We start from the raw sequence: 14,453 nt of genomic DNA, 5'->3' as shown, positions 1-14,453 counted from the left end.
AATTTTACTTCACATTTCTCCATCACCTTTACCAAACACCACCCAAATATATTTATGCTGTTTAGACCCAAATATAATTATAATTAATAACCTTTTTATGGGTATGTTGTAAAAAAAAAGGGTAAGGTATCAATTTACAACTATAAGAAAAATTTATCTAAAGTCTTATATACTATAGTCAAATATAATAGCAAATGGGCATTTGGTCTAGTGGTATGATTCTCGCTTAGGGTGCGAGAGGTCCCGAGTTCAATTCTCGGAATGCCCCTTTTCATGAAACTGTACCTTAAGCCTTAATATATGATTGGTTTTTGTTTCAGGTTTTCAATATTTCTTTTTATTACTACATTAATTCTAAATTTTTTAAAATTTAATTTTAGAGTTTATTTTTCTCAACTAAGTTTTTACCGTAAGAGTCTATATTTTTACAGAGAATAGAACTTAATATATAGTATTTTCTAATATGTATTTCAATTTAATATATGTAATAGAACTTATGCAAGTAATAGAAAAGACTTAAAGGTCATCAACCTTCAATCTTGTAAGAATGGATATGGTGAAGGAAAATATTGAAATCTATTTTCCACACAAACAAACTTACCTTAATGATGCATGTCTCTTGTCCCTGTATCTTAGGATCATCACGATGATTTCAAAAGTTTTTTTAATTAAAAAAAAAGGTATTCTTAATATTTAGAAATACTCACTTCATGTTTCATTTATAGTTATCGTTTATTATAATGTTTAGAAATGCTCACTTCATGTTTCATTTATATAGTTTTTATGTCTTGTAATAATTAAAATCTCCGTTCTGTGTTGTCATGATGGAGTAATCTTATATTCACTAAAAAAACGAATAAAAGAAGGAAAATAACAAAACAAATGAAATAAGATGAAACATCTGCAATAGTGACTGCATAATAGGGGGGGAAAGTAAAGTAAAAAAAAAAATGCTATAAATGATATTACTATTTGTAATATGTTGTAGAGCGTAAGATTTATATCGATTCATAATTTTAGAATTGGGCAATATAAATATAAGATACAAATTAAAAATATAATGCCCTTTCAATACATTTTTAAAGTACGGTTTTTTATGGCAAGAGGTTTAAGAAGTAGAATTAAAGTTGAATGCACTAAAAGTATAAAGATGTTTTACATTATTCTAAAATTCCAAATTATTATATATGATAAGACGAGTATATTAAATTTTAAGTTAACTAGTTTAGAAATTATTTATCATTTTATTTAAGAATTAAATTTCTTATTTTGCAGAGACTAAACTATATTTGATTTTCAATCCATACACTCAATGACAGTAATGACATGACAAAAATAAATAAATCTGCACCAAAAGAAACAACATGGCAACATCGCAAAAAATCAGGCATAACTTCAATGAGCTTTGGTACACACGACATAGTTGTCCTATAAAAACTTTGGTACTAGGCCGCAAGAGGAAGCCTACTCTTGCGCCAAATCCAATAGTTGGTTCTAATTGGATCAACGTGTTCTAGGATAGAACAAATATTTCGTGCTATATTTAAATTTTGATTTTCCCCTCTCCCGTCACCTTCTAAACCGTGTTTATCCATATCTACTGCATTTACAGCCTCAATGGCATTTCTCATGTCTTCATTTGGTTGATAGCCATAGCATATGAGATCCAAAACAGTGCCAAGAGCAAACATGTAGTTGCTTTTGGTTCTTAAAATCTTTAAACACACAGAAGAAACTTGAGGATCATTTACCCATGATGTGATTTCACCTTTATAAAGTCCTCGTAAATATCTCCACGAGCTTTCATTTTCAGGCTGGGATACAATGGCTTCAATGGTATAAAGCACTTCAGACTCTCTCATAGCTTTTAGCCCCCCCAAGAAAGGAGACCTTGTTATGACAAAATATCTCTGCAAAACTTATTAAATGTTAATTTTCTAAATTAAGAAAAAAAAGAAAACTTTTTAAAAGTAAAATACATTTGTCATGAACATTAATAACTTTACCCCTGAGCATATCATATTACTCAAGGATTTTACTTACTAGTTAATTAATTAGGTAGGGTAAGAAGACAACAAGGTGTCAAGCACAATATGTGGCACATCTTTCCCCTTTAACAATTCTTATAGCAGAACTTAGTTGATTCACACCCATATATTCAATTTGAGACCTCATTCTTGTTTCTCACGAAGTTAAATCATACTCTTTCTTCTAAGGAAACCACATCATATGTAACTCTTTCTTCTAAGGAAACCACATCATATGTAACTCTTTCTTCTTACGAAGCTACATCTTACATGCAAATCTTTATTCAGATAAAACCACGTATTTACTGTAACATGTGTCATTAGTTATTCAAATAAAGAAGATTTTCACTTTCAATAACTCTATTAATCAACACTAAATTTTCTTCAATTAACAGTAAATATAACAATATGTTTTTGAATCATCACTAATACCTTTTTACTAATTAGAATAGTTCAGAGATTTAGAAATTTAAAAAAAAAAACCATGTTTATTAGATATTATCATTGAAATAACATTTATCCATTAATTTAATTTCTTCCATTTCTATAATATGCCTGTGTATTGCGCTGAATTCTTACTGGCTAAATTATATTGAAGATATTGAACCTCAAATCAATTTACGATTAGAGACCTTTAGTTCGTAAAGAGCCTATAAGAGAATAACGACTCTCATAAGCTAAAATTAAAGTTGATACGGAACTTCAACAAAATACAAGGAAAATAGTTACTTCTCAATTGTAATTATTGGAAATGTAAGATTAAGGGTGGGGGACGTGTGAGAGAAGGCGTCTCACATCAATTAGTTAGGCAACAATCAAGCAAATCCATGATGAGTATTTATGATGTCCTGTATAGACTAAACATAACAGGTAACATAGTTGCATACCTGATTCCAAGCAGAATTATTAAAAATGTCTTCTTCAAGAAGTTCTGAGCAATAATTAAGCTCATCTTCCCATCCTCCAAGTGCTTGAAGAACCCACTGTCCACGCAACAAAAGAAGGGTTTCAATTATTAAACTACGCCTCAGATAGAGATACAAATACTAAAATTGAGAGCATTTAGATTTGTGGTGACAATATGACAAACAAACCTGTCTATGCGACCATGCATGATAATGTTTGGCGTCATTTGAGAATATCTTTTTGGTGAACTCAAGCTCAACCTTTCTAGCTTCAGGTCCTAACTTCTCAGCAACCCATCGTCTATGATGCCTACAAAACATCTGGCATGAAGATCAATATGATGGTGTGTGTACAAAAGTTGTATTTATAAGCACTTCAATTCACGACGATTTACATAAGAAACGACTGTCAAATACCAAACATAGCATACAGAAGAATCATGGTAAAAATGCTTTTGTGCAACTGAAAAGGCTTGTCATCATGACAAAGAAGAATTTCAAAGCACCAGCTTCAGAGACACCACAGTTCATAAATTTTCACATTGTAAACCCTTTTTTAAATAAACTTCTTTATAAGCATTTTGTTCCTTTATAAGCATTTGATAGAGAAGAAAATATGAAGGTAAAAATGAATTGTGCTTCTCGTGTGAACTACAATCAACTTACACCCCTAACTTTAATAGCATTCTTATTTACCTTAACTTATCCAAAAACTATAGTGCTTATCGAGTGTGCTAAAATCAACCTATGCCTAAGTTGATTTTAGCAAGTTCTACCTCTTATTTTCTTCTCATTCATAAAGAAGTGTATCAAAACAAAGTCTACGACCAAATTTACTTAAATGAAAAGACAAACATATATTTATTTGATTCCTAACTAATAACAAAATCCTTATAAGGTTCGCGAGAAGTCAAACAACCAAGAGCAGAGCAGAGCATCTCACCACATCTGATAATTTTTGGAATTTCCAGCGGCCATACGCTCCACAAACTCCAGTTCACTGCACAAGTCAACTTTTAGCGACTCAAGTAACAACCGCCGGAAATGCCACACCTGCAAAACAAACCACATACAACTCACTTCAATCGAAAAAAGATAATAACATTAACTTCAAATATTATAATACCACACATATTGGTGAGGAGTGAGTAATGAAGATTTATAGCAGAGAAAAATTGAAGCGCGATTTGAATTGATTTAGGTTGTAATATCGAGAGAGAGGTAGCTAGATAGTCATACAGTGTAATTGCCGGAGTTGAACTGGATAACTTCCGCGGTGAGAGCTAGGGCGCGAGGGGAGCGTTCATCAGCGTGGTAAACGGCGCGAAAGTAGTCCATGACTTCGGTGAAGTCTTGCGTGTACTGGATCGGAACGACGGGGTTGGGGCCGTCGTTTTGCGGAAGTGGAGTAACATCTGACCACTCCGGTCTCTCCCTCAGCGGCACGCGTTTCTGCTCCTCCTCTTCGCCTTCAGATTCCATCCTTCGATGACCTTCTTCACTTCGCTTTACTCTTTCCCACGCCCTCTCTATTTAGACTGGGGTCTTAACTTTTGCTTTAAGCCTTGGGCTTATGGGCTTGCTTTTGTAGGCCCAATAGAGTTTCTCTACGACAAAAAGCCTGTGTGACGTTTCATGTGAATGTGATTCCTTTCTTTTACCTTTGACAAAAGTGAGGGTTGCTTCACTTTTGATATTTTCTTAAATTTATTTAATCTTAACTATTATAAATTAGTTAATTGGTTCTTATTAAAAGAATTAGAAGAAATAGTATTTAATATTCTCAACACATCCTTCAATTTCCACACACTTTTTTACTTACTATTTTCAGCCAATAGATATGACTCATTTATATGATTCTATTTTATTATTAAAAGTATATGATACATTGATACAACATATACAATGTGTTTCAAATACTGCTCAATTTTGAAAATAATATATATATATATATATATATATATATATATATATATATATATATATATATATATATATATATATATATTGTGTGTGTGTGTGTAACAGCGTGTGCTATGTCTGTAAAATTCGCACCTTCTCACTCAGCCATGCAACACAGTACTACTACTTTTTCAATACTCTACCGTATGTTTGATTTACAATTCCTATATCTTAATTTCTTTTCCATCGACATAAGTGTGCAAAATAATTTGGAGTAAATCTTCACATTAATTCTCGAGATTGTAGAATCATATATTAATCTCTAAAATTGCAAATCACTTAACAGATTTATTTTTTACTTTATTTTCTGCTATCAATTTACATTTAAAAAGACTAATGAATGTCACCTTGTAAAATCAAAGATCTACAGCTTTTAAATACCAAGGACTAAAATGTTCAACCCAAGCAATCTCGAGGATTAATGTGCGATTTACTCAATTAAATGAAACAGTATCACGGTAAGCATAAACTGATAATTCAAATTTAGACCGCCATTATTGCTAAGCTATAAGAAAAATGAAGAAATTATAGATTTAATAAACAAAAGAATGCCTGTGATTCATATTATAAAAATGCATGGTGTCATTAGAATTTTTTTATCGTATGTCTACCAACGTAGTATCTGATTTTCAAATTCTCGTTTACTTGTGAAAGAACTTCCAGATATCCCTATCAGCCAAATCCTTGACTAAATGTGCTCCAAAAACGCCCTCCTCGTCTAGGAGACTCCTTAGTTGCCGCACTCCATTACTGAATCCAACATAGTGCCTCTTGGTTGGAGCTATATATACCACACCGTATGGCGGCCTCAAGCACTGATATAAAAAGGAAAATACAAAAGATGAATTAAAGTTACGCGGTTACAATTTGAACTCGATTAAATATTAATAAATGAGTAAAAATAGAGGAGAAACTTCTAAAATCAGGACAGAAACATAGTTACAGCTGCATAATAAATATGCTACTGCCCAAGGCTAAAAATAAATCAACAAATGAGGGTGGAAGACACAACCCAAATCCAATCACATGATGATCAGCCAATTGTGTAATAAACATATGCCACATGTGTGATGTTTACCAGAACAACAGAATAAGCAAAGCACTTACAAGATTTTCAGTAAGTATAGACAACCAAGCATAGGAAAACAAACCTTCTTAATAAGTGCATACAGCTTCTTCAAAGAGGTAACGGAGTATGGAATCTCTGTCATTAAGATAACATCATATCCACCCTCTCCTTGATCCGCCTCACTGCCTCTTTCCCATGCTCGACTTCCTGAGAGCTTCCTAGACCGTCTTGAGTAAGATTCCTGACCAATGATGCTACCATCTTGGCTGCTACACCCTTCCATAAAATCTTCCTCAGAAAAACTCAAACTCATTCCAGGCATAACTTCATATCCATCACTTTTCACAATGGACAGCACGGTTGGTAATTCTTCCCAGTCCCCAGCATAAAAGTTAACCGATGGTGCCAGAGTCTGTCTTGAAGGGGTAAGAGGAGATTCAGGCTGTCGACTCTGCCTGTCACGGGCTTGCTTGAGATTAGCAAGGACATTTGGTATGGTTGTGCATCTTACAGTTTCTGCACTCTGATCTTGAAAATGCACCACAGAAGCTCCCTGTTAAACAAAGAACCAAATATAGGACAATCCGTGTTATTTGCAAAGCTTGAGTGTATTTCTTTAAATATGCTGGTAAAAAGTTAACTCGATGCTATTTATTCTCCCCAAAAACACTACAAGTTTCTCGTATTGCTATTTACCTGAGTGTCTGACACTAATATTACCCTGAAAAAAAATGAAACTTTTGGCAATCACGCCACGAAGACAGTGTAATTCGAACACTCAAATGACAAAAAACCACTGCCTACACAATTTAGATTTCAATCCATGTCTATCAATTGTATAAACAGCTTGCCAAACAGACTTTGCTTTAGGAAAACGTCTACCTAATGCATTCTTTCCAGCTTATACATAATAGACAAGTGACAAATGAACCAGCAAAAAAGATTAAGTGATACCCAACCGTAGACTGCATACCTTCAAGCAAGCAAAAATTCCAGGCAGTCCATAGTTGCAACTGAGCTGCAAAATACATGAAAGCAAAGAGATTTGTAAATTATGAATAATCAATAATACCTTCAGTCCTTTATATAAGAAATAAATGATAGTGCTTTAACACGATGACTTGGTTTTTATACCAAGGACCAAGGGGAAGAGAACAAACATGATTGAAAAAATAGGGATCAAGGAAGAAGGAATGGAATTTCATTGATGTAGCTGACATTTTGAGCATTTGAAAAGTGAGGAAAGGACCAATGAAGTGCAAGAACTGAATAAGATCAAGTTAAAAGTAGTATGCAATAGAATGTTCATTAACAAGATACCTCAAGTACTCTTTTTCCTCTAAAAGTCAGTTGCCCGTCACGAATCTCATGCTTAAGAACACTAACAAGATCAATGGAACTAGTCCAGGATTTCAGATAACCTACAAAGTCAAATGAGTAAATTTGATAAGATCAGTCCTTCATATTCGTGAGACAACAAATTACATGTATATAGCAAAGGCATAACTGTGAAAAGGCATTTTTCTCAACACGAATCTTGTCATTATTTTTTTTTCTGATTTAATATGGATTAGGGGCTAGGTTAAATTTGTTAGGATGATAATAAGCTCACCTTAAAGATTTGTCACCTTCCTTTCATGCCAAATAATATTTTGGTTTAAGAATTATTATAACATAATAATGATGTATGCTGTGTTAATTCTCAAGTATCTTACTTTTATGGATTTATGAAATTGAAGCAAGTGCTTCTTCGAAAGAAAACATCAATCATGTATCCAATGCATACAAGTCTGAAACATCAATTGCATACCGTCAGGTTTCAAGGATATTGCCTCCGAGCCACTGAACCCAACAATATCAGCAACACTAACTAAACCCTGTCAGAGGTTTAAGAGAGTATCAGCGCGTAGCTATAAAACTGACTCATACAAAAAAATATCAATAAGCTTGCTGAGTAGAAGATTCATACAAGGAAATTTCAGAAAAATAAATGAGACAGTTTTCGAGAAAAAAGAAAAATATTAGGTGCTATTAAAAAATATTGAAAACCCATCGTGTAAAACACTTGAAAAGCACACAATAAACCATGGAAATATAACCAAATGATCTTATTTCAATATGACTTAGCAGACAAATTTAGTCAGCGAAGCATAACCTTTATGAAACCAATGCCTCTCATACGTCAATGTCAAGACATAAAACTTGCATCCATGTCTTGATATTTAACACAGAAAAGACAACAACAAAAAATCTAAAACCTTTTTCTTCGCACCAATCTGCCATAAAGAATTGTACACTCAGGAGTCAAGCCATCCTTCACAAAACAAATACTATAATACGAACCACAATAAGATGTACCTTAAAATGATCCATATTCTCCCCATTATCCTTGTCAGTGTGAACTGCCTGCAAAGCACGACAAATCTAAAACAGCGTCACACTTTTTACCTACAACATTTTCAGGGAGTTGAGTGGTGATGATAGGATAGCTGATTGTAGAAACAGGAATTGTACCTTGGAAGGGAGAATCTCCACGGCCGGTGACGGGAGCTGAATATCTTTGTCAGGAACGGAAGATATGCTGAGACTTCCACGATCATGAGGCACGAGGCCAGGTAAGCACTGAGCAAGTAAAGCCGGTGCACGCATTGCAGCTGATATTATAAGCAATCGCCTGCAATAAATGTTAAGTAAGCCACTCTAACATATTCAAAATTTAAATATAATACATAAAAACAAAAACAATAATAGCCAGTAGCCAGTAACATTCAGCGCGCTTTACTGCGACGGAATCGTGCAATCAAAAAGCAGGAAGCAAGAAACAAAGTTTGAGGTAGTCAATTACATACAAGGATAGAGAGAGACAAAAGCTTTTTCTGTCTCCGAGCTAAAAAGAGGGGAAAATCCACCGGTGGCTAAAAGGAAAAGACAGTAGCAGTTATCAAATCAGCACGGAGCTTCAAATCGAAAGTGCCACGACTAGTAAGAAAAGAAACTTAAGAATTCAAGCGATGCAAATTCAAATAGCGAAATTAAACAACGCGTGAGTAACAGAAACTGGAAGTGGAATCGAGAAGGCGAAATGATTGACGATCAGCAACATAAACCATTGATTAACAGTAATAATAAAATGAATTGTGGAAAAACGAGAATTGAAGGAGAATCGCGCGAGAGAGGAGAGTACCTGAAGAGAGAATAGGTCAATGGCAGTGTGAAAGACGAAAGCGGAGTTGAATTTGGTGAGAGACGAAAAAGAGCCAAAAGTTCAAAGCTGTGATTTCTAAAGCAGAAAGAAGAGCAGAAACAGGAAACAGAGAAGGTTCGACGTTAGAGGCCTGCACAGCACGAATTTCCCAAAATGCCCTTTCCATGTATGTATGTGTGTGTGTTTTGGTTGGACGATTACGGAGTGGGGCCAGATCATATCACACGCTTGTCTCTAGACTACGCCTTTTTCACTTTTCTCCTTTTTCGTAATTAATTAATATTAACCTCAATAGTTTTTTCTCATTAATAGTACGTTTCATTCCATAAAAGTGAGATATAAATGAAATTAAAAATATGTAATTTTTCTACTATTTTGGAGAACAAATTGGTGGGCAAATGACTCTTTCCATTTCTTTCGTAATTTCCCATTAAGTTATTAATCTCATTTTTTAATCTCTAATTCATTTTTAATCCTTGTTTAACGTAATAATACAAATTGCTATTTTGAAGTTGTTGCTTGTGAGATTCGTTGATTATCTTCTTTTTCAATAAAATATCCAATTTTTTTACTTTTGAAATTTAGGTAAGATCTGCGTAAGGATCTTTGGGGCACTAACCACATGATAATCATATATAAAATAAATAAATAAACTTTGTTATCTACTGTTTTGGTATAGGGCACGGCTAATAAGGGCTCAATTGACTGTTCACATTGTGATGAATTCAATTAATTGGAGACTTTGACGAATCCGTAACTATTTAAAAACTAATGCATGGAACATGTATATTTTCATAGAAATTATATACTGTCAAACATTTAGATATTATATTTATATGTGAAATAGGATTAAAATGTTATCTACTTAAAAAATATTGTGACTAGCATTTTGTCCTATCAAAAAATATTTATGTTGATAAAATATATCACATTTGTAGTAAACATGCTACCAAAGACTCTAATTTTCTCTTATTTTTATTTATTTTTTAATTCAAATACGACCATTCAAGTTTTTGGATCAAAGAATTATGATTTCTCCGTTCATTCAATTTTATTTATTTTTATTTATTTTTTATTTTTTATTTTTTCATTTAACATCAAATGTTACAAATTTTAGGATATAGTTTGATAAAAATGCATTATTACCAGGTCAAAAAATTCTATTTAATTTTGTATACGAAAACCTTTTCAGGATAATAAGTAAGGTTTTGTAGAATTTATAACCTTTATTATTATATAAAATTATTAAAATCATTAATTATGGATTACATTTAAAAAAGTAATAATTAAACGGAATTTTTAAGATATATAATACAAAAATTGTTTTTAAATAAAAAAAATTAGTTAAATCTAAATAAATAAAAATAGAGGACTATAAATATGACATAATATTTGAAATATATTTTTAACTTAAATAACTAAACATATCCTTTTATATTTATCAATTGCTTGTTTTTAGTTAATTTTACCAAATAATGTAAATTCAATTGAAAAGCTAACTTATAAGCCTCCAACTCTTATATATATTAGCTATATTCTGAGCAAACTTTTAAATTACTTCCACCAAATACATACATGTTTGTTGTTATATTTAACATTTTTTTTATACAAGTTGTAAGTTAACTTAATGAGTTTATTTTATGAAACATATATCATGTTCCTCAGATGGTTTGGTATTTCTTCACCTTAGTTTGTTTGTACCAACCATCTATAAAAGAATAAACATTAAAAACTTAATTATTTATCTTTAAACACTATATACAACCATCATTATTAGTTAGCATAAGTAGTAGGGACTTATGTCTCATAATTGAGTAACACAATTTGATGTTAGTTATTACTACTAATAATAATTAAAAAAAAAAGCTATATTGACATCCGACAATATATATATTTATACATATAATTTTATAATTTGTAAGCACTATTCTTATAAAGAAGTTGTACAGGTGTCATATGAATGTCGGTTTAATTTGTTCTTAAAAAAGAATTTGAAAGATTTAGAAAGATGAAGATGTTAAATTGGCTCGATTTAAAAAATAAAAAGTTAATGAATATTTTATTTTTGAGAAAGAAATGGAAAGACAAAATAAAAGGAGGAGTTGTTGAGTGTTATTATTGTTGTGTTTGCATTTATTTACCTGCCGAATCCATTCAATTATTGAAAGGTGGTTTTTTAATTTTTGTGGCACATGACAGTGAGTTGACCATTAATATAGAAAAGAAGCTCGTGGGGGAGGCGTAGGAACGTTCGTTTCCACCTCATTCTCCCTCTCAGCATGAACAGTTCTAGAAAGGTGCAGCAATGGATCAAAATTAACCTGGGAGGTAAAATTAAAAATGGTGACGACAGTATCAGATACAAATGTCTCACTGTCTCATGATGTGATAGATACCAAACAAAAACAAAATGAAGAAACTGTGAAAATAAGCATAAACATAAGCATAGTCAAAAGTTTAGCCAATAACCTAACTATTTCTGCTGGAACATGATGTGACCTATATGTACAACCGTGCCTAATTACCTGTTCTACTCAATTAGGATAATACATATTTGATTAAGACACAGAAAAACATTAGATCATATAAACAGGTAAGTGGGTTAACAGCCTAAGTAAGTATTCTGATACGAGGATTTACTGTAGTAAGTTGCAGTTGTTCTTCACAAGGTTAGGAATTATTGGAGACATTACACGCGTAGCATAAAAGCATCATTGAATTCAGAATCAAACCCCTCATGTCCATCAAATTCCTTGAGCCCCACCAATGTCTCAATGGTACTCAAATTCTCCTTTCCCACCAAAAGAAAGTCCTTTGCTGATTCGAATTCTTCATACTCTAGTGGTGCTATCTTTGCTGAACTTTTAGGCCACATGCTTAACCTTGAAGTTTCACTGTTCGTTCTGCATGGAGCCTCATCGCCTTTTTGTTTATTACACTCCTTTATCTTTGAAGTGGTTGCTGTAGAGTTCAATGCCAACCTTCTCCTCGGGGAGGTACAAAATGAGCTCCAGGGTTCCTCAGAATTCCATGCCAGTTTCCCTTCCAATGGCCAAAAAAGTGGTTCATCGGCATCTACTCCTGCGGTTTCTAGTAGATTCTCCACTGAAATACTATCTTCTGAGTTGCCAAAGTTTACTGCAGGGAAAAAAATACCGGTAGAGACTGAAGAAGGAACTGTAATGTCCCAACCAGTTGAATCTGAGAGCCACTCAGAGTCTTCATCTTCAAGAATGAGTAAGGAATCCAAGTAACTTGCTTTGTCCAAATCTGAAACATCATAGTAAGAATCGCACTTGGAGCTAAGAGGAGTTGAATTCTCAGATGAACATCCGCAATATGAATTATAATCTAAGAGCCGGTCGGAGTTTTCATCTTCAAGAATGAGTAAAGAGTTCAAGTGGCATTCTTTGTCCAAATCTAAAATATCAGAAACAGCATCAAACTCGTAGCTAAGAGGAGTTGAAGGGTTCTCAGATGAGCATTCAAAAGACATCGAATATGAGAGCCACTTGGACTCTTCACCTTCAAGATTGAGTAGCGAATGCATGTAACTTGCTTTGTCTAAATCTGAAATCTCAGAGAAAGCGTCACTCCTGTAGCTAAGAGGTGTTGAAAGGTTCTCAGATGAACATGCATACGGCTTTGACTCTGAGAGCCACTCAGAGTCATCATGTTTAAAAATGAGTGCGGAAGGTATGTACCTTGCTTTGTCCAAATGGGAAATCTCTGAAGCTAAATCAATCTTGCAGCTAAAAGGAGTTGAAGGATTCTCGGATGAACATTCAGAGTCTTCATTTACTAGATTAAGTAAAGAATGCATGTAAACAGCTTTGTCCAAATCTGAAATATCAGAAGCAACATCAAACTTGTAGCCGAAAGGAGTTGAAGGGTTATCAGATAAACATCCAAAAGACTTGGAATCTGAGAGCCACTCGGCGTCTTCATCTTCAAGACTAAGTAAAGAATGCAAGTAACTTGCTTTGTCAAAATCTGAAATCGAATAGTGTGAATCACTGTTGTAGCCAAGAGGAGTTGAAGGCTCATCTGATGAACGTCCAAAAGACCTAGAATCTGAGAGCCATTCAGAATCTTCATCATCAAGACTGAGTAAAGAACGAAAGTAACTTCCTTGCTCAAAGTCTGAAATCTCAGAAGCAACATCAAACTTGTAGCTAAGAGGCGTTGAAGGTTCCTCTGATGAACGTCCAAAAGACTTCGAATCCGAGAGCCATTCAGAATCTTCATCATCAAGACTGAGTAAAGAATGAAAGAAACTTCCTTGCTCAAAGTCCGAAATCTCATAGTAAGCGTCACACTTATAGCTAAGAGGAGTTGAAGGCTCCCCAGATGAACTTCCACAAGGCATTAAATCAGAGAGCCACTCACATTCATCATCTTCGAGGCTGAGTAAAGAATTCATGTAACATGCTTTGTCCAAAACTGAAATCTCGTAGTAAGCATCGGTGCATAGCTCAGTATAGCTGTGTGAAATTTTATGAGAACACCCTGAACTAGTAAGCGTATCACTTGCAGCAGTTGCATCATTCTTTATGCTTGCATTTGAGACAATACTGTCAGATGAAGAAACTTTCTCTGCATGTCTTTCTCTACAACTGCCAACAGTATTGACACTTTTGCACGGGAGAAAATAAGAGCTTGCCACCAAGAACAACCAAAAAGTTAACACATTGGTAAAAAGAAAAACTGAATTAGCAGGATAAAATTTGTCTTCAACTGATAGCGAAGGCCACTTTTTGCTGTTGTCTGATGATACTCGCAGGTTTCTAAGATTACAAAAGTGACCTGTCATTTTATGCACAGGTGCCATGCAGAAACCAGCCCCATTTGCAGTCAAATTTATTCCAGTTTCTATCCTCATCAGGAATCAATGGCACACTGTTACATTGGTTTAGCAAGAAAATTTGTGTTAAATATGTTAAAAAAACTAATCTCAGAGATAATTTAACTCTTGAATTTAAGGAGATTCAACCTTAAAAACCTTTAAGATATAAATAAAATCTTAGAGAAAATATAAATAATAAAAACTGATAATAAAATATCAACTAAACTTAAGATAAAATCTATTTAATCTATCTATATCTTATATCAATAAAATAAAATAATATTATTCTTAAATAAAAGAAAAATCAAAACTATCTATATATATTTTATTTTTATCAAAATCAAAATAAATACTACGGTATATTAAAACTAATAAAATAAGATTTCAATAAATTTTTAAAATTTAAGTTTATCCTAACAAAATATATTTAGAGAGATAT

At 33.2% G+C, this 14,453-nt stretch overlaps 3 protein-coding genes and 1 non-coding gene across 5 annotated transcripts; 1 reads left to right on the top strand and 3 right to left on the bottom strand.

Moving 5' to 3' along the window:
* The first annotated feature begins 196 nt into the window (after positions 1-196).
* TRNAP-AGG (transfer RNA proline (anticodon AGG)) lies at positions 197-268 on the top strand. The gene has a single exon. It is a non-coding gene; the product is annotated as a tRNA-Pro (tRNA).
* A 1,090-nt stretch (positions 269-1,358) lies between these two features.
* Positions 1,359-4,467, bottom strand: FTA (farnesyltransferase A). The gene is made up of 5 exons (XM_047320057.2): positions 4,172-4,467; positions 3,876-3,985; positions 3,122-3,242; positions 2,915-3,010; positions 1,359-1,910 (listed from the first exon to the last, which is right to left on the bottom strand). Exons 1-5 carry the CDS (start codon positions 4,412-4,414, stop codon positions 1,446-1,448), a joined length of 1,035 nt encoding a protein of 344 aa, XP_047176013.1. The 5' UTR covers positions 4,415-4,467; the 3' UTR covers positions 1,359-1,445.
* Positions 4,468-5,426: 959 nt separating this feature from the next.
* LOC124843342 (S-adenosyl-L-methionine-dependent methyltransferases superfamily protein) lies at positions 5,427-9,308 on the bottom strand. 2 transcript variants are annotated; one of them, XM_047320067.2, is made up of 9 exons: positions 9,148-9,308; positions 8,813-8,878; positions 8,478-8,637; positions 8,322-8,387; positions 7,774-7,840; positions 7,284-7,384; positions 6,937-6,981; positions 6,046-6,516; positions 5,427-5,709 (listed from the first exon to the last, which is right to left on the bottom strand). In XM_047320067.2, the coding sequence occupies exons 3-9, from the start codon at positions 8,610-8,612 to the stop codon at positions 5,536-5,538; spliced, it is 1,059 nt and encodes a 352-aa protein (XP_047176023.1). In that variant the 5' UTR covers positions 8,613-8,637; positions 8,813-8,878; positions 9,148-9,308; the 3' UTR covers positions 5,427-5,535. The 2 variants fall into 2 exon arrangements, with proteins under 2 accessions (XP_047176023.1, XP_047176026.1); XM_047320070.2 differs by having other exon boundaries at positions 8,322-8,369; positions 9,148-9,307.
* Positions 9,309-11,579: 2,271 nt separating this feature from the next.
* LOC148196822 (uncharacterized) lies at positions 11,580-14,050 on the bottom strand. The gene has a single exon (XM_088093349.1). The coding sequence runs from the start codon at positions 14,048-14,050 to the stop codon at positions 11,858-11,860; it is 2,193 nt and encodes a 730-aa protein (XP_087949475.1). The 3' UTR covers positions 11,580-11,857.
* Between the last annotated feature and the right edge of the window lie 403 nt (positions 14,051-14,453).

Source organism: Vigna umbellata, chromosome 6, assembly GCF_029865625.1.
Source record: "Vigna umbellata cultivar VRB3 chromosome 6, Vumbellata_1.0, whole genome shotgun sequence".
Taxonomy (NCBI): Eukaryota; Viridiplantae; Streptophyta; class Magnoliopsida; order Fabales; family Fabaceae; genus Vigna; species Vigna umbellata.
This window is presented reverse-complemented; position numbering and strand designations above follow the sequence as displayed.